Source organism: Solanum pennellii, chromosome 9, assembly GCF_001406875.1.
Source record: "Solanum pennellii chromosome 9, SPENNV200".
Lineage (NCBI taxonomy): Eukaryota > Viridiplantae > Streptophyta > Magnoliopsida > Solanales > Solanaceae > Solanum > Solanum pennellii.
Genome location: NC_028645.1, coordinates 13,407,290 through 13,428,610, shown reverse-complemented (window position 1 = coordinate 13,428,610; position 21,321 = coordinate 13,407,290). Strand labels below are relative to the sequence as shown.

The following is a 21,321-nucleotide window of genomic DNA, read 5'->3' as shown; positions in this document are numbered from 1 at the left end:
AAATAAAATGTATTTGCCAAAATGGCAGTTAAGTATCACAATAGAATATATGCTATGCAAATAAAAAGAGACTTAAAACTAAAATTTCTGACTGTCTATGAAACCTCTATAATACTAAGATGGATGTTGGGACAGACCCCACAACATCCTACAAAGAAAACTGAAAAGCATGTAAATGTGTCCTCAAGAATGCAAAGGAGGCTCACCACTTACTTTTAGTGCTCAGTTGGATCAACGAGGCACTAGATGATGCTGATTCCGGTCACCTACATTTTTATAATGATACAATGCATTCCAATAGGCATTACTATATTGATTGTATGAGTATGCAAGTAAGAAAGCTAACCCAACTTAAGCTTGAAAAGAGTAAGAAAAATCACTTACCTTGGCACTGCTCAACTCATTAATAACATGATTAAATATAAAACAATAAGACACCTGCAATATAAAAAGCTTGTAAATCAATGTAAAAACTTAGTTCGTCAAAGAAAATGAAACAACAAACTCAATTTTACTTATTTATAAAGTAATATAGTTTCTATGGGAGATTCTCTAACCGACAACCACCACTATGAGCCGAAGTGGTGATACAACGTATTGCCCACGCTGCCACAATTGTCCTATACTTTGCCGTCGCATAGAACTTCTTAACTTAGTGGATCCACTAGCTTAATTGACTTGATCATCTAGAAAGTATGATCCGTTAATACCCATGATGACTACATGGTTTTCATGGAGACCTGATTTAACATGAACTCTCATCCCCACATCGGTGCTCAATACTACTCCCAAAATGTACTTTGGTTCATGCTTTTAAAAATAACTTTCTTTGTTTGGGTTGAAATAATTTCTCAACACTTAGCTTTAAAAAGCTCTCTTGGAATCAATGTTCCCTTTTCTTGTTCAAAAAACTCTTTTGGGAATCTTAGTTTCCGTTTAACTTAAAATTTGAAAACATTTATAAACTTTTAGGGAATACTTAGTTCCCTATAACTTTTTAGAAATGAACTCATCTATTTACTCTTTGATTAACTTGAATCTCGAGTCTTAAATCAACTCTTAGGGAATATGTAGTTCCCTTATATTTGTTGAAGGAAAGACTTCAACCTGTTTACTCTTTACTTTTATTGAAACTTGGGACTTAAAACGATGTTAAAACGTTAAATAAAGACTTTTAAAAGCCTCTAAAATCTTTGCTTTGGATTAGGTTTTTAACTTTAGACTTCACTCTTAACTTCTTTAACTTTGATTTTAACTCTCCTATAACTAGATTATGGATTGAAGGTTATGGTTCATGTTCTTTGGTTATTTCTAGGTGTTTAGAAATTATTTGAAGTAACTAGAATTACTAGAAGGTATTAAATACCTTAGAAGGGCGTAAAAAGGCTAAACTATGAAAAGTGGGTGAAAAACACCGATTTGGGCATGTTCGGGGCGCACTGCGCCAGATATGTCGGTCTGAGGCACCCTTGTGGCACACTGTAGGTGCGCTGCCCTATGCCTTATGGCGCAGATGGGGCGTGCTACGTCTGGTGATACCCATATGCATCTAAACGTCTTTCTTCTCTCGTTTTCTGATCCTAAATCACCTAATCCTCCTACTTCTATTCCTAAACCCTTAGGACCATCAATATCTTCAATACACACTAGATGCAAGTTGGAAAAAAAACTTGGAAATTATGAATCAATAATGAATGGGCATCGAAAGGACTCAACCAATAGGGATGGTACAAAATTCATCAAGAATTCACTTCTAATCATGTAAAAATTTCCGAAACCATTGAATTGAAACAAGTTTGGTGTGTAGATGAATTAACCCAAAACAAAAGATCTCACATACCTTGATAGGGATCACCCCAACAGATTCTACACGCAAATTCTTAGCATTCTTGGTTAATCCTTGACTTTTCTCCCATTCTTTCTTCTCTTCATTATTCTCCAAGCCCTGAGCGCAAGTTAAACTTTATAATTTGAAAAAAGCTATTTTTACCCCAAATAAATCCCTAAAGCAAAATAAGAAATAAATTGGTTGAAGTACTAGTTTGCCCTTCCTTAAATCCGGATTGGTACCTTCCTCAATCTGATTGCCCAACTTCCGACAGCATATCTCCCTCAAATGATATCGAAAATGCACAAAATCAACGGCATTGGAAAAATATCTCCAAGGGTTTCTAACTATATCAAGAAATACCTCTAACTCATCTTGAGCTAGGAGTTATGACCGTTTGAAAATGACAAAAACTCACTTCTTGAACTTAGAAAATTTTCTAGATTTTTCCCTTTCTTCCCAAAAATGATTATTTTTAGTTTTTAGCTTGTTCCTGAACATAGAATAACAGTAAACATAAAAAATGATGCAGAATTTTAAACTTTTACAATCAAAGTCTTCTTATTAATATCAAAAGTAAGAGTCTAGACATTATGTGAATGAGCCATCTTCTACAATAGAATTGCAACAGAAGTCGTAACCCTTAACAATATATTCTCTAAAATAGATGTAAGATAAAATCTAAAATTGAATAAGTTTTGTGCTCTAACCATGAAGACTCACCGAGCGGGAAGAATAGTCAATCCAAACTCTACTAGAAAGGCAAAATATACCTCAACGACCGGAACATGCATTAAAATCCTTAAAACATGCTCAAACAAGATATTTAGTTGAAATGATGCATTTATAACTTAAATTATAAAAAAACCCAAATCTATACTAATGAAATGCAAAGGAAAGATTCCATAACCCAACCAAATGCCAAGTACAACTTTAAGGTCACTAAAATCCTACATATATTACCTTGACCTCAGCATTAGACAACATTCATAGATAAGGAAAAATTCATATTCATAACTTATAATAAATGAAGTTATAATTAGCAAAAATTCATGTCATACATGAAATTCACATATCTTAGTAGCATAAGGAAACCATCCTATAACCCCTTTCCAAAGCCTACTTAAGCAATGGATAAATGAAGTCCCATAAACCCCCCCCCCCTACAGACACACTAAGTACACTTCTTAAGAAATCATTGGTGTAGGTCATGTTCTTTTCATATATGGAAATATAGCCTTAATTGATATAGACCATGTGAGCTACATGGAATCCGACATATTACCCCACTTCAAAAAGAGAAATCCTACTTGCCTAAGGTAGAAATCATGTACAAAATTTTAGGTGCATCAACTAGCTAAAAACCTATGCGGGAATGTAGATATGGGGTAAGGAGATTGTTACTAGATACCCGTATTTTCTAATGTAAAAGATTACTATCTCATGAGACAACTATGTGGGGAAGCTGGACTAACTAGCATAAAAACATCCATCTCATATTCATATCCACTCGACGCTAAGAGTTATAAACTTTAAAATTCCTGTTAAGTATTCATTTAAGTTCATAATCCTGAAAGAATGCACTGGTACTCAAACCAACATGGTGTCATGATAGCTCATAAATTTATTAGGTGAGAATGTCCTTTAAACATTAGAACCGTTAATATGTGAGTAAACCTTTCACATAATATTAATAGTGTATTCATGAGAATAGCCTTTCATTCAACACAACAATACTATCATGGTCATAGAAATTTCAAACATAGTCATGTGTAAGGGTAGAGGGAGAATGGTCTTACAATGATACAACCATTACACAATAATAAATAGAATCTTTACTCTCTAGGTGAATCATAAGCTCATACACAATTCTCATCTTTATTTACAATACTTCATAATTTTCCCTTCAAGGCCATATATCAAAGTCAACCCAAACATATAGAATTACTACATTAGTTAGGGGAAAATAATGATTCAATAAATCAATCAACATAAACATAATTAATTGACGTACTTCTGTAATCCTTCAACGCACATTATGAATTCATAACTTAGATATATGGGGGAGTCATGGTTTCTTGGTGGAATTTCATCATAAATCAACAATTTATCACCAATTCAACTATAATCTACAATAATCAACCGTAAATCAATAATGAAAATGTTTTGAAAGAGAACCCATGACTTAGATTTAAAACCCTAGGTTTCGGGGAAATTGAAAGCTTGAAATCAACTTTTGAAGGGATTATATGGGTGAAAGCTACCAATAGATTAAAAACCACCATAATATGACTAAAAAAATCTAAGAAATTTGATAAACCTTTGAATTCTCCTAACACTAGTTTCAATTCCACCTTTCTTCTTTTATGAGTTTTAGAGAGAGAAATATTGAGAGGAAGAGAACTTTTTGTTTGATTTGGGTGTTTTAGTATAATGACTAGTTTTTTTGGTGAATTTTGACTTAAAACATCTTATATATTACCCCTAAAAATACCCAAAACAACCTCACTTAATTGAACTAAAAAAGGATATGACTTAATTACCCTTCATTAATTGATCACGCCCAAGTGTCACGAGCCACCATCGCTAGCCATGGTGAGGAGCACGATCCGTGGTACCCTTATGAAGGTGAGCCAGTGTCTAGGAAATTAGAGCAGGAAGCTCACTAGACAAAGGCAACCCAGAGGGGCTCTATGAGTCTTGGTCAAGACCACGAGTTATGGTCCCTCTCGTGGTCCTACAGACTTGATCTAGGCTACTTTAAGACACAAGATACCTTTCCCAATTCATATTCATGAAGGGATCCACGAGTAGTAGTAAATACCACAAGCCGTGATCCCGGTAGTGAAGTTGAGAAAGTTACTAGGCCACTTGGTAGATTTCTCCTTTTGGGCAAACTCTTCTCCACGAGCCTTCTCAGGAGCCATGGTCAATCACCATGAGAATTGAAGTGGATTGTGAAAAAGATCCTTTTTTTGGCAGATTTTCGGGAGCATAGTGCAGGCTACAATGACACACCACAATCTATGGTCCGCACCACGTGTCGTGGTCACTAGGGCAGTGTCTTAGGGTGAGTGGTCTGTTTTGGTCCTCTCCTTTGGCCCTTGCCCTTATCTCATGACATTAACCTTCACGTTAGGCTCTAGTTTCACCTACTATTTTCTGGAGTGTTATAATATCTCCCCCTTGAAAACATTCATCCTTGAATGACACTTTAGACACCTTACGAAATTATAGACTCAATGCTCGCAGGACATCATGCATGCAACATAAAAATAATGCACATTTCAAAGGAGGAAACATCAACTCCATCTCAAGACATAAATAATGCAACACAAGGAAGTAGGAGCTACATCCACAACCCATTATGCACTAAACTCATCATTTCACATAACGATAGGAGGAACTACCTTCTCCAACTCAAGGAAAGTTCAACATCATCGAGTCAATATGCCATTTCATCACAAGCATAACTAAGCAAACAGGTTTTATCGCGAACTCAAAACTCTTCTGCAATTTTGGATTTTAAAGAGTCGTCACCTAACGAATTAAGGCGCGTTACGGAACCTATCTAACCTAACTAAGTGTAGATAAGGTCAACGAACCATAAAAATGGGTAAGGGTTCAAATTACCTCGAGGTGAAGGTGTTAGGCATCCCTTAAAGTCCACAAGTGTGGGCCCCGGCCGTATCTCATGCAATTTATGTGAGAGTTACAATTAGCAAATAAGATCACTTCGTTGTTTATTTATTTAATTCACATGCTTTCTAGGTGATAACAATATTGAAAAATTAAAAATATTTTATTAATTTAAATATACAAGGCTAGGTAATAGTAATATTAAACAATTAAAATCATTTTTATTTAATTTAACATGCGAGATTGTGTGATATAACAAGTTGAACAAGTAGCTCCTATTATTATTTTAATATTTAAGCACGTGAGTCTAAGTGATAACAATAAATAAAATATATATACTAAGAAATTAAAAAAGACATAAGCAAGAGGATATAAAAGGGACAAATAAATAAGCAAATGATTTATATTCTTAGCTTTAAACTACCCCATATAAACATAATTTCAATCAAATAAAGGGATAAAGGGAAGGGAGACTCTAAGAGATCTTTTTGATCAACACTCAACTTTTCTTTTTATTTTCCGATAGGTTGCCGTATAGGGACAGAAAAAACTAAAATTTGCCTTTTTAAGCCTGAGTCGATGTCATCATCTCCAAAGGGCCAACTACCCCTACCCACCACCACATGCATTTCGTACCTATAAGGTACCTAGTCATCCCAACTTAATGTCCAAGAGGCATTGGACTCTTAATAGGGTGGGTTAAGACAAAATAAATATAAGACCCTACTAGACACCAAATCAAACAAACAAGATAGTCATTTTAGCATGATAAGCTTCAATTTGGCCTCTAAATTTTAATTAGACATGCTTACATATAGCACATAATTGTGAAAGGTCTTCATGTTAGTGTGTGGAATACGAACAGACAAAGTTATAATAACAAAAAATTAATTATGAGAGGGCAAATATTATGACATGGATGCAGATTTTAGTTTCAAATAATTAAAGTGAGCATAAATTTATAAAAGATTTTTATCTTTTGATTCCAAGAAGTAAAGAAGTGATCCCACATGCATATATATTTCAAATCAATAGAAAATTTAATTATTAAGGCAGAAAATATTATTTAGAACAATAGACTTTTTTTTCTTCAAGGTATAAAATTATTTTAAGGATGACAATAGATTTATTACAGATGCAGAAAAATATTTTTAAGTAAAAACTTTATTATAAATGCAGAAAATTGCTTTTAGAACATTGATGGATTTACATATTGATTATTAATGTTAAAATAATATTTTTTAGACAGAAAAATAATTACAATGCAGAAATTAATATATAGCAGATTTTAGATGCAAAAGAGGTTAATTATGATGCAGAAAAATATTAATTATTATTTTTTTACATATTTTTTCTAGGAAAATTAGTATGACAATTTTTAGGAAGAAACACAAAATAATAATGTATGCAGAAATTTGTTCTTTTACATATAGCTGAAAATAGTAGCATATTATGTTGTTTTAGAATGCTGAAAATTATTAGAGAATGACTTTAATGAAAAATCTTATTTAATTAGATCCCATAAGCATGGTTCTAAGTGAACATCTTGAAACTTATTAATAAAAATTCACATTAACAAATAAAGGACAGATTGACATTTAAAACTTTTATTCCTTTCAAAATGAGTTAGCATGCTAGAAATTAGTTAGTGATTCCTAAGAACATGAGTTCTAGGAGATTGGAAAGTAAAAACAAAACATACAGACATGTTTTCAAACACGGAAAAGTTTGCTAGATAAAAGATAGATAACACATAATTCCCCTCCCCTTATACGATCCCCAATATATTTCATATATGAAGTTAGAAAGTCTTACAAATATTAAAAAATATGAACCAAGTAAACACATTAAAATAAAGTGCTTCGTCTAAAATTTTCTTCTAGGCGACTCTTCAACATCTTGAACTCTAAGTTCAAAACCTGGTAGAAGAGGTAATGTAACACATATACAATGGAGAAATAATGGCAATATAAAATACTCATGGTAAAAAATTACTCTCATATATACATATAAAAAGAACACACAGAAGAATTAAAAAGGACAAAGCATAGGCATAGACATATTACCACACATAGGGAGAAAGGATAAGGAAACTAACTCGGATGTTTCCTTTTTGTTTCCAACACAAAACAATGATAATAATATAAAAATAAAATTTAAAATAATAAACAGAGCTAACCAATTACGCAGAAGGTTTATCCACAAAGAAGTATTGCTAGATTTTCCAAACCACTATAGCAACACATTTAGGAAAGCACTTGAATATTTCGTAGAAAATTCTTATTTTTTTCAGAATGGAGAGAGTATATGTGCAAGTATTCGGATGTGAGAGTGAATGAGCAATGAGAGAATTAGTGATGAAAGTGAGTGAATGAGTTTGTGTCAAATAATAAAAGGGAGGTCTCTTATTTATATAGCAAAGAGGGGGATCATATATCGAAAACAAATATTTAAATGAATCAATTAATATACCAATTTCCTTATTTTAAAGGAGAGCCAAATCAGAAATATTTTTGAAAATATACCATTACGAAATATAAACAAGTAAGCAAATGAAAAGATAGGAATAATTATTTATTGCTTAAATAAAGAAGATATAAAATCAACTTTATTCTAAATTATCTTTTACCAAAATAGACAAGTAAGAAATCTAATATGACAAGAATAAAATTAGGAAAAACAATATTATTTTCCTTTAAATAGAAAAGCCAAATCAGATTTTAAATTATTATTATTAATAGGTTATTACCAAATATAAACAAGTAAGAATAAAGAAGAGCCAAAATAGTTACTTTACCATATTTAAACAAGTAAGAAATCAGTCAGTTTCCATACAAGGAAAAGGGGATCAATTAATATTGTTTTCTTTATTTTCAAGGAACCAAAAAATAGACTTAAAAACAAATATTTTATTATAAAAAAGTAAGAATAAGGTTAGGAAGAGTAAAATTATTTTACCATAAGCAATGAACATTATATTAAAAGTGTTAATTCATCATCCTAAAATTCACAAAGAGAGGTTCTAAGAATTTTCTAATTAATTTAGGAGAGACAATAATAATCCCGATTTATCAGAATGTCTCAATCCCAAACACATTAAATGTTTCTAGTATTCTACTAAAAAAGCCCATTCAACATTCTCAAATAAATGTCAAACATATAACATAATTAATAAATGTAACCAAAAGGGAATAACATAATTAACCATGAATCTTGCATAATTTTTCTTAAAATATCAACAAATCAAAACTAGAGTCCAGAGGCATACTTTCATTGAGTTTTTTTGGAGTAAAAGGTATTATCAATAGCATGAATCGCACGAGCAACAACTGACTTCACAATCTCAACTAGGAATTCAACTTTAGGAATAATATAACTTCTATAATATGCATAGAACTTCAAAAAAAAAATGCACTGCCCATAAAGAAAAGAATAAGATTGCTAATAGATGATAAAATAATTTCAATAAAAGTACCGGGACGGATCTGTTGAAGATCCATCTTTTAGCCCACTTGAAGCCTTCAGAAACTACACCGGAGTTCGCTTTTCCGCTGGATCGAGCAGCCTTTGCCGGAGTCAGAGCCGCCTTGGGTTGCCTGCTGGTGGCTTGCTGCTTCATAGGCTGCTGCTGGCAGTTTCCGCCAGAGTTGCTCACTGGTGGAGCTGCTCGCTTCTTGTCCTCGTGGCTACTGCTGGCGGTCAGGTGAGGAGGGAAGGAGGAGAAGAAGAAGGTAAAAGAAAAGAGGGGAGAAAAGAGAAAGAAGGGATGAGGCGGCGGCTGTGCCTGGCTCTTCGCCAGTTGCTGCTGCCTACCGGTGTTGCTTGGAGCCGCTGGAGTCGAGAAGAGAAGAAGAGGAGGAGGAGCAACGTAGAAAAAGGACGATGACAAAGAGAGAGGGGGAGGCACTGATCTAAGAGACGGGGGAGATGAGGGAGAGAGGGAAAGAGGAAGCTGAAGGAGGAGCGAGAGGGAGAGCTCACCGGCGATGGTAGTTTTCGCCGGAAAGAATGGGGGAGAAAGAGAGAGGGGGCTGGCATCTTGAAGGAGAGGGGAAGAATATGAAAATTGAATTTTTTTTAGTTTTAGATCTTTGATAGTTTAAAATAGGGAAAAATAAGGAATTAATCTCAACCTTTGATTTAATAAGAGATGAAGGGTTAGGGTTCGATCTAGGATTTAATGAATTAATGGATGGATGAGATTAAAAGATGATGTCTTAAAAATAAAATTGGATTGGCAAAAATTGAAATAAATATTGGCTACAATTGAAATGAAAAGGTGACTATGATTGAAATATGATTACAATTGAATAGGCTTGAAATTGAAAGAAATTCAAATAAAATGGGCTAAGATTTAAACGATTTAATGAAATGCTATTCAATTCAAATACTACAAATATTATAATATATTTTATATAACTAAAGTCACTTGAATTTTAAAATGTTTAACTACAAAGATTATTTCAAATTTTATTAATGATTTTGTAAAATTTTATTAATATTTACTATAGTTTTATAAAGCAAACATACATGTGTACGTGTATATATATAATGCAAAATCGACTAAAATTCTAAACTTGAAATAAATTTTTAAATACGTATCTAGTCGAATAGCATCCCTAAAAATGGTTAAAGGTCAGTCAAAATGGGTGTCAACAGCTGCCCCTTGGTTGCTTGGGAATGATGAATGAATTGTAGAGCAACTAACGTTGACTTAGTAGCCAATTTTGTCCGTCCGACGAGAGATATCAGTGGTATCAATTAAAGCGATGTAGAATTTAAAAAGGATACGACCGAGGCTTTGGTATTAAGCAGCCTACATATCTCTGGTTATACAAGAATCAGGTCGTGTGTAATTCTAGATTCAAGAGCAAATGAAACTCTTAAAAGTTGAAAGAGCGCCAAGGTATTCAAAAGGCACGAGATCGGCTAGAATGGATAAGATTAGAGTAGTGAGAAGAAAGAGATGGAGAAGCAAGAAGAGAAGAGATGAGAATAACCCAACTTTGACAAAGGTTCGGATAAAAAGAGCAATATGAGTAGCGAAGAATTGATAAGGACTTCGTTGCGTTAGATGTAAGCACGATAATCTCAACTGAGGGAGCGATTGATCACACCTGCAAATTCTAGTACGACCAGATAAAATGTTAGTTCATAAAATACCAAAAGTATGACCAACATGATATAATTTGAGTTTTTGAAAAAAATAAGACAAGATGAGATAAGAAGTGTATCTGTTTTGAGATTTCTTGTTAGTCTTTGGCTTAACTTCTTGAAGAGTTGAGACCCATCTCCGAAGGATAATGTCAACATCCAATAAATAGATAGCATAGAGATATAATAATACAGAAGAAAATATCTAATTGTAAGGTGGATGAACCTAAGCATCCTGTTGTAAGACAGAAGATCCTCAATGTCTTATTGTAAGGCGGACGAGCGTAAAAGTCATATTATAAAGAAGACGGGCCTAAATGTCGTATTGTAAGGAGGACAAGCCTAAGCATCCTATTATAAGATGGAAGGGCCCAAATGTCGTATTGTAAGATGACGAGCCTAAACATTGTATTGTAAGGCAGAAGTGACTAAATGAGAAAACAATAGGGCACAGTAGCGAGTTGAATCCGATAATATCTTCAAAATATCCTGAGTAGCCGAACGATAATGTGAGTAGCCATGAATTTAATGGAGCTTTGTTTGTAAGCATGGAAACAGTTGTTTAGAGGGCAATTGATTTTGTCTGTAATCCGCACATCTTTAACTTGTAATATGACAAAATAGAGTTAGTATAGCAGATGTAACAAAATAAATGGTAAATGTAAACATGATGCAATTTCCCACATGGACCATGAATGTTTGCCTTAAGACTCTGAAAAAATTATGTCTTAGGATATGATGTCTAGGGCCATCATACACAAAATGTATCCTCAGGTAATGAAAATGTTGTCTGTAGTCCATGAAAAATGACGCCCTTAGACTATGACAACTTTGTATCATGATAGACGGAAATTAAATTCATAGGCCATGATATGATGTCTGCATGCCATGTGGATGATGCCTTTAGACCATGATGCCTTAGGAACATGATAAGCATACAATAAGTCCTAGTCCCATGAAAGATGATGGCATTGGAGGATGACGCCTTCGAAATGTAAGTAAGTAAGAGAGAGTATCTGTTTTGTAGCATCTTGCAATTTGAATCAGTAGTAACTCTGTACAGATGTACTCTAGCACATTCAATTTTAGGGCAGAATCCTGTCTTCTGGAAAATGTAATCTTGGGCACAATGAATTTTAGGGCACGGTGCAGTCTCAGGCACACCACAATCTCAAGCATGATTCAATAATGTAGTTCTTGCCACATGCAATCTTCGGGCACAATGCGATCTTCGGGCACAATGCAATATTGGGCACAATGTAGTTCGGGCGGATGTAATCTTTGGGCGTAATTGTTGATTAAGGGTGTAGCCATGCAATATCGAGCACATGCAGTTCGGGCACAATGCATTTCTGGCACGTGCATAATAGTTGATTGAGAGCATGGAGTATCTTGGACATTTTCCTTTTTGGAGGGGTCGAGTTTCACTTGTCGGTCTCAAATTGGTATATTTAACCTTCAAGCGATGTTGAAGTTGCCTTTGAATATGTACATGTACTTCTGCATTCAAAGAAAAATAGTTAGTTTTAGGGGGAGATTGATTTGTATATATCATTTGACACAGTATGCTCGTTTGGCCTCTGCTAGGAGGTCCCTCGAAGTGTTGTCTAAAATTTTGAGGTCTCCTCAAATTTTTCTGCCCCAATATAGAACTTCTGCTATTCTGATTTATTGTAGATTGTAGATCGACAATGAATTTTAGAGCCCCTCTCAAAAATTCTGCCCAAGTCTAGATTTGCGAGACAATACGTTTTTGAGAGCATTTTTGAGACCTTCTCAGAATTCTTCCACAGTTGATTATTTGTGAGAAGAAGTGATTTCGATAGAACTTTTGAGTTCCTTTCAAAAATTCTGCCCCTGTATGAAGATATGCAAGGAAAATGTTCTTTGATGGAATTTTTGAGATCCTCTCAAAAATTCTGTCCTAGTTACACAATAGAGGGGAAAATAAAAATTTTAATTATGATAAGACTGAAACCCCATAGGAGCGCCTACGTATCCCCTCTTAAACAGGAATCAGGTCTGACGTAGTTCCAAATTTCAAAGAGCATAAACGAGATATTTAGAGAACATTCTTGAGCAACAATTGAATGATAGATTTTGACCAACTTCATTTGCCCATATGTTATCAAGTCTTATTCGGAGACTTGATTAAGTAAACTTTTGTATGTTCACATTTGAACTTTCTTTGTTGCAAAGTACTCTAAGCTTTGACTTTAGCATCAATAAGTTGTTGAAACTTGTCTTTTAAATCACGACATTCTTCTATGGTATGTCCTTTCATTCCTGAATGATAAGCACAAAATTTAGAGGGTTCAATCAACAATATGCATATATTCATCCTTATTTCATTGATAGGAGGGATGTGACCCACAATCCTCAATTTTTCATAAAAATGGTCTATAGGCTTATTCAAAGGAGTATAAGTTTTATTCAAGTCTCTTCTCAACCATGAAGATGTTTTTGGGAATATGCGGTTGAGTGACGACTTTGGCACAGTGGCAAGATATGTTTGTTGTTGATATGGACGAGGAAACCTCTGGTACATAGACATTTGATATGGAAGGATTGGAAGTGGTAATTTAGGCGCATGATGCCAAGGAACTTGGTGCAGAAGTGTTTCGTATCCAGGAGCTTGCATAATAGGATGATGCGGGTGTGGATTGAGATTTTGAGGTCTATGAACATGACGATGGAGAGGATATTGATAATTTGGAGAAAAGATGTTCTTTGGAGGTAATTGAATGGAGGTTGTTTGATTTTGAGAAGCGGAGTAATTTGGAGGAGGATTATTTTGGAGAGTGGCTTGACTTGCGAAAGGTGACATATCTATGTTTGTCTCCAAAGTAGGATTGGCGGAGAGTAACAACTTGGACCACTCGCGATATCAAACACTTCTTCTTCTAACTTCTTTAGTTTCTGCTCAAGTCTTGATACAAAGTCGTCTGAAAGACATTTTTTTTCAATAGTCTTGCATATGGCCTTGTCATTAATTACTTTCCTCTTTCCTTTGTGATTCTCAGTTGGGAGAGAAGGAAGAGAGCACTTTGATAGCCTGTGGTAAACCATGGTCTTTAGATAAACCATTGTAAAATAAAAATAAAGTAAAAGAAAGCCCAAGTTAGAGTAATGTAATAGTTGTTATATCAAGCACATTATTTTAAGATAAACTCCCCAAATGCAAAGGAGCCTCGTTGAGCTTGAGGTAGTCGTAAGCGACACTGATTAACAATAATTAATTCAAGCCTTATTTTACAAGTGGAGTTTAGATTAGAAGAAACAAATAACTTTCATTTATTATAAAATTCAAATAATACATCATAATTGAAAAGCAAAGTTGAAATAAGCTAATGGAAAAAGGATAACATGGGGGAAATCATCCTAAATTCTGAAATCTTTGAGGTATCGACTGCAAGAGCTTGGCGCCAATTGACCTCTTGTATAGGGAGAGACTTCTTGTCTGGTGTTAAACACACTGCCATATGTTTTCCCTTTCATCAGTGATCCCATGGTATCCTACTCCACTTGGTGTTGGGACTTCAAACTCTATCAAGATCCATATGCAGTACTCATGTCTTTATAAAGCCTGTCGTGCACCCATAGGAATGGTCAACACACGCTCCCATCATCGAATTATATTGTGTACTTATTATTTATTTAGTCTAAACTCATACTTAAACTTCTTCACATCATAACAAAGTGGTATGACTAGAGTTTGCCAAATTAGCGAAGTACTCAAGGCGGCGCATATGGTTGAACGCCTTTTAAGCCAATAATCTCAATGAAGTATAGGTCGTCCCCTCTTACTATGGCATTAGGCATGGACAACCAATGGAGCTTCCATTGGATTCCGCAGCACTCAAGCTCTGTCAAAAATATCCGCCAATCCACAAATCCAACAAGTGCAGCGAAACGTGCCAACCTTCTTGGATGGTTATCAATATTATTTCCTTGACTAGGAAAGGTGTCTACCACGTCGGATCGCTTGTGTAAGTGATCGATATACCATAGTTGAAGTAGAAGGTTGCATCATTCGAAGAACATTCTACCATCGACACATTATTACAGACTCCTCATTATCTCCGCCAGGATCATGGGCAGTATAGTTTTCCTAGGCTCGTCCCCTCTTTGAGCTAGGTATTGAACCATGTACCTTAAACATGTGTCGATTCTTCCTCTTGTTTTAGGAAAAACCAATGATCGTAATAAGGCGATGGCAAAGGCATCCAAATGATATTTTTTCCATTCCTTAACGGAGCATTCAAATTCATAGCTATAAGTACAGTAGTTATCATCTCGGCCAATTCATTATTATAGGAAGTCTAAATGAGTCCATCCAAGGTCTAAAGAAGTTCAGATTGGATTAGACTTCATCCCAATACTTTTTAAAATACCCTTGATGATGGCTTATAAGGTACCATCATTTCACACTCATGATATGGCAGGTCAATGAAACCACTAATTTCTTCAATTGTTGGTGTCAAGATACAATCTGTAAATTTTAAAACCATCTTCACAAGGTCCCAAAATTCAAGTAGGGCCCTAGTCAGATGAGGGTTTTGTGTGATGAAGATATGATATGCAAGACCATCCAACAATTGACGAATCTCCGTTTCTCGATCTCTCTTTATATCCATCCACCAGCTCCTAAGTTTGTGATTCACCTCTGTGACCGTTTGAGGGTTTGGGAATTCGTACTAGTCCATGACTCTGGAAACAAACAATAAACAACTTCTAAACTCCATTTTGGCAAAGTTGGATTTATTTAATTATTATGATCACACTGACACATAAATATGCAATTTATCTAGAGGGTGTTGGGGCCCTTTAGATGATAGTGTGCCTACTAATTATGTGAATTGAAGCCAAGGGTCAAACCACCTACGACAAATGTAGCATGTATGACCTAACTAGAACTTCTATGAGTAGGCTTGACACGGACTTGAAAGGGATTCTATGTGAGAGTCTCGTGGTTTCGAGGTAGTAAAACTATCCGTTATGTCCACACATATGCCGACTCTCTATAATGATTTTTTTAAAATAGAATTGGAGTAGTTGTAAGAGGTGCAAAGGCAAAACATAACAAGAACAAAATAAAAGGGAAGGGGGTCCCAATTTGGGGAATTATGAACGGAATGCCAGTTATCAAAGCAGTAACATTTAGAATTTAGATTGGAAAGCGCTAACACATAGGAATTTTCATAAAAAAGATAAATAAATGAATGAATACACTTAAGTAAAGGAAAGTAAGCTATTAACATATTAAAAATCATGTAAATAAGGAAAAACATAAAATATGCAAGGAACAAATAAGGGTAAAGGGAAAAGGTGAAACATGGTAATAAACAAATAAGGAAGAGGGAAAGGGGTGGAACATGGAAAGAAGACAATAAAGAAGGCAACAAAATAATAACTAAACATGGTAATAACTAATCAAATAATGACATAACCAAAATAAAGCAAACCCCACATAAATAAGCACAAAACACGTAATGGTAAGAACCTTATATCTCCAGCGGATTTGCCACCTAACAACTTTTTTGGGATTTGGGGTTTTGAAGAGTCGCCTCCTAACAAATTAAGGTACGTCAGCGCACCTATCTAACCTAACTAAGTCTAGATAAGGTAAAGGGACCAGAGAAACCGGTAAGGGTTCAAATTACCACGAGGGAAAGGAGTTAGGCATCCCTCAAGGTCAACAAATGTTGGTCTCGGCCGTATCTCATGCAATTTATGTGGGGGTTACATGTAGTAAATAAGGTCATTCGTTTTTTATTTATTTAAATCGCATACTTTCTAGGTGATAAGAATATTGAACAATTAAAACTATTTTATTATTATATTAATTTAAACATACAAGGCTAGGTAATAGCAATATTAAACAATTAAAATCATTTTTATTTAATTTAACATGCGAGACTTTGTGATATAACAACAAGTTGAAGAAGTAACTCATATTATTATTTTAATATTTAAGCATGTGAGTCTAAGTGATAACAATAAATAAAATATATATACTAAGAAATTTAATAAGAGATAAGAAAGAGGATAAAAAAGGGACAAACAAATAAGCAAATAATTAGATATTTTTTGCTTTAAACTACCCCAAATAAACATAACTTAAACAAACAAATAAAAGGATAAAGGGAAGGGAGACTCTACGAGACTCTTTGGATCAGCACTCGACTTCTCTTTTTATTTTCCGATAGGCTGCCATATAGGAATAGACAAAACCAAAGTTTGTCTTTTCAAGCCTGAGTCGACGTTATCATTTCCATTGGTCCAACTACCCCTACCCCACCAGTGCATGCATTTCGTACCTATATAAGGTGCCTATTCGTCCCAACTTAATGTCCAAGAGGCATTGGACTCTTAATAAGGTGGGTTTAGACAAAATAAAATATAGGACCCTCCTAGAAACAAAGTCAAACAAACAAGACAGTCATTTTAGCATGATAATCTTCAATTTGGCCTCTAAATTTTAATTAGACATGCTTACAAACAACATAAAATTGTGAAAGGTCTTCATGCTAAAGTGTGTGGCATACGAACACATAAAGTTATAATAACAAAAACTTAATTATGAGAGGGCAAAAATTATGACATGGATGCTAATTTTAGTGTCGAACTAATTAAATTGAGCATAAATTAATAAAAGATTTTTATCTTTTTATTCCAAGTAGTAAAGAAGTGATCCCACATGCATATATTTCAAAGCAGTAGAAAATTTAATTATTAAGGCAGAAATATTATTTAGAATAATAGATTTAATTTGTTTAAGGCAGATAATTATTTTAAGGACGACAATATATTTATTACTAATTCAGAAAAATATTTTTAAGTGACAAATTTATAATAAATGCAGAAAATTGCCTTTAAAACATTGATAGATTTACAGATTGATTATTAATATTAAAAAACATTTTTTAGACAGAAAAATAATTACAACGCAGAAATGAACTAATTGCAGATTTTAGATGCGAAAGAGGTTAATTATGATGCAGGAAAGTATTAAACTTTTTTTTGCAGATTTTTTCTAGGTAAATTAGTATGACAATTTTTAGGAAGAAACACAATAATAATGTATGCAGAAATTTGTTCTTTACATAGAGCTGAAAATATTGACAAATTATCTTATTTTAAAACATGTTGAAAATTATTAGAGAATGACTTTAATGAAAAAATCTTATTTAATTAGATCCCGTAAGCATGGTTTCCAAGTGAACATGTTTAAACTTATGAATAAAAATTCACATTAACAAATAAAGGGCAAATTGACATTTAAGATTTATACTCCTTTCAAAATATGTTAGCATGCTAGAGAGTAGTTGTTGATTCCTATGAACATGATTTTTAGGCGATTGGAAAGTCAAAACAACACATATAGGCATGTTTTCTAAATGGAAAAGTTTGCAAAACTAAAAGATAGAATAGCACATAATTCTCACTCCCCTTAGACGATCCCCAATATATTCTTAGGAATAGGTATCGAGTTTTACAAATATCACAAATATGAACCAATTATACACATTAAAATAAATAGCTTCGTCCGAAATTTACTTCTAGACGACTCTTCAACATTTTGAACTCTAAGTGCAAAACTTTCTAGAAGAGGTAATGTAATACATATACAATGGAGAAATAACTGTAACATAAAATACTCATTGTAAGAAATTACTCTCATATATACATATATAAATAACACACATAAGAAATAAAAATGATAAAGCATAGGCATAGACATATTACCACACATAGGGAGAAAAGATAAGGAAAATAACTTGGATGTTTTCTTTTTGTTTCCAACACACAACAATGATAATAATGAAAAAAAAAATTAAAATAATAAAGAGGGCTAACCAATTACGCAGAAGGTTTATCAACAACGAATTATTTATAGATTTTCCAAATCACAACACAAAACACAACAAAGTAAGCACTTGAATATTTCGTAAAAAATTCTTATTTTCTTTCACAGAGAAGAGAGTATATGAGCAAGTATTAGGAGGTGAGAGTGAATAAGCAATGAGAGAACTTGTGATCAACTTGACTGAATGAGTTAGTGTCAAATAATGAAAGGGAGGGGGTCTTATTTATATAGCAAAGAGGGGGATCATATAAGGAAAAGAAATATTTAAAGGAATCAATTAATATACTAATTTCCTTAAATAAAGAAGATATATAATCAACTTTATTCTAAATTATTTTAACCAAAAAAAATAAGTTAGAAATCTAATATGACAAGAATAAAATTAGGAAGAATAATATTATTTTCCTTTAGATAAAAGAGTCAAATCAGATTTGAAATTATTATTATTATTAGTTAAGTAAAAATATAAACAAGTAAGAATAAAGAAGAGCCAAAATATTTACTTTACCATATTTAAACAAGTAAGAAATCAATCAGTTCCCAAACAAGGAAAAAGGGATCAATTAATATTATTTTCTTTATTTTCAAGGATCCAAAAAATAGACATAATTTTTTTTATTATAGACAAGTAAAAATAAAGTTAGGAAGAGTAAAATTATTTTACCATACACAAAGGACATTACAATAATAGTGTTAATTCATCATCCGAAAATTCACAAAGAGTAGTTCTAAGCAGTTTCTAATTAATTTAGGAGAGGCAATAACAATCCCGATTTATCAGAAAGTCTTAATCCCAAAAAGATCAAATTTTTCTAGTATTCTACTATACAAGACCATTCAACATGCTCAAATAAATGCCAAACATATACGATAATTATTAAATTTCTCCAAAAGGGAATAACACAATTAACCATGAATCTTGCAAAATTTTTCTTAAACTATAAACAACTAAAAACTAGAGTCCAGAGGCATACTTTCACTTAGCATATTCGGAGTAAAAGGTATTATCAATAATATGAATTGCACGAGCAACAAGTGACTTGAAAATCTCAACTAGCAATTCAACTTTAGGACTAAGATAACTTCTATATATGCATAGAACTTCAAAAAAGAAAAAATATGCACTGCCAATAAAGACAAGAATAAGATTGCTAAGAAATGATAAAATGATTTAAAATAACGTACCTTGATGGATCCGTCTTTTAACCCACTTGAAACCTTTGAAAACTACACCGGAGTTCGCTTGAACGCTCGCTGGAGCAGCCTTTGCGGGAGTCAGAGCTGCGTTCTGTTGCCTTCTGGTGGCTTGCTGCTGGCAGTTTCTGCCAGAGTTGATCACTGGTGGAGCTGGTCGCTTCTGATCCTCGTGGTTGTTACTGTTGGCGGTCAGGCGAGGAGGGAAGGAGAAGAAGAACATGGGAGGATAAAAGAGTGGATAAAAGAGGAAAAAGGGAGGCGGTGGCGGCTGCGCCTTGCTCTTCATCGGTTGCTTCTGCCCACCGGTGTTGCTTGGAGCCGTTGGAGTCGAGAAGAGGAGAGGAGGAGGAGGAGGAGCAACGGAGAAGAAGGAAGATGAGAGAGAGAGAGAGCGATAGAGGGAGGTGCTCGTCTAAGGGAGGGAGGAGAGGAGGGAGAGAGGGAAAGGGGAAGTCGAAGGAGGAGCGAGAGGGAGAGCTCACTGGTGATGGTGGCTTTCGCCGGAAAGAATGGGGGAGAAAGAGAGAGGGTGCTGGCGACTTGGAGAGAGGGAAGAAGATTAAAATTGAAAACTTTTTATCTTTAGATGTTTCATAGTTCAAAATAGGGAAAAAGAAGGGTTTGATCTCAACCGTTGATTTAATAAGAGATGAAGAGTTAGGATTCGATCTAGGATTTAATGAATTCATGGATGGAGGAGATTAAAAGATGATGTCTTAAAAATTAAATTGGATTGTCCTAAGTTTAAATAAATATTGGCTAGAATTGAAATGAGAAGTCGGCAATGTTTGAAATAAGATTGCAACTGAATACGCTTGGAATTGCAAGAAATTGAAATAAAATAGGCTAAGATTTAAACGATTTAGAGAAATACTATTCAATTCAAATACTGCAAATATTATAATATATTTTATATAACTAAAGTTACTTGAATTTTAAAATGTTTAACTAAAAAAGATTATTTCAAAATTTATTAATGATTTTAAAATATTTTAATAATATTTACAATAATTGTATAAAGTTAACATATATATATATTAGGCAAAATCGACTAAAATTGTAAACTTGAAATAAACTTTAAAATACGTATCTAATCAAATACCATCCCTAAGAATGGTCAAAGTTCGGTCAAAATTGGGTTTCAACACCTGCCCTTGTTTTCTTGGGAATTAAGAATGAATTGTCGAGCAACCAACGTTGACTTAGTAGCCGATTTTGTCCGACCGACGAGAGATGTCATAGGATCAATTGAAGCGATGTAGATTTGAAAAAGTATGACCGAGGCCTTGGTATAAAGGTGCCTATATATCTATGGTTATACATGATTCAGGTCGTGTGTAGTTCTAGATTCAAGAGCAAATGAAATTCTTCAAAGGTGAAAGAGCGCTAAGGTATTCGAAAGTCACGAGATCGACTTGAATGGATAGGATTAGATTAGCGAGAAGAAAGAGATGGAGAAGAGAGAAGAGAAGATATGAGAAGATCCCAACTTTGAGAAAGTTTCAGATGAAAAGAGCAATATGAGTAGCGAAGAATTTATAGGGCCTTCGTTGCGATAGATATAAGCACGATAATCGCAACTGAGGGGCGATTGATCACACCTCCAAATTCTAGTACGGCTAGATAAAATGTT

At 33.9% G+C, this 21,321-nt stretch overlaps 1 protein-coding gene across 1 annotated transcript in view; it reads right to left on the bottom strand.

The window, feature by feature from the left end:
* Positions 1 to 19,974, bottom strand: part of LOC107030003 — a 38,655-nt gene extending 18,681 nt beyond the window's left edge. Inside the window, exons 1-4 of the mRNA XM_027911936.1 lie at positions 19,677 to 19,974; positions 8,943 to 9,556; positions 1,841 to 1,945; positions 385 to 438 (exon numbers count right to left, since the gene is read on the bottom strand). Coding sequence (XP_027767737.1) covers positions 385 to 438; positions 1,841 to 1,945; positions 8,943 to 9,556; positions 19,677 to 19,974 — 1,071 coding nt within the window. The remainder of the gene's footprint in view (positions 1 to 384; positions 439 to 1,840; positions 1,946 to 8,942; positions 9,557 to 19,676) is intronic.
* Between the last annotated feature and the right edge of the window lie 1,347 nt (positions 19,975 to 21,321).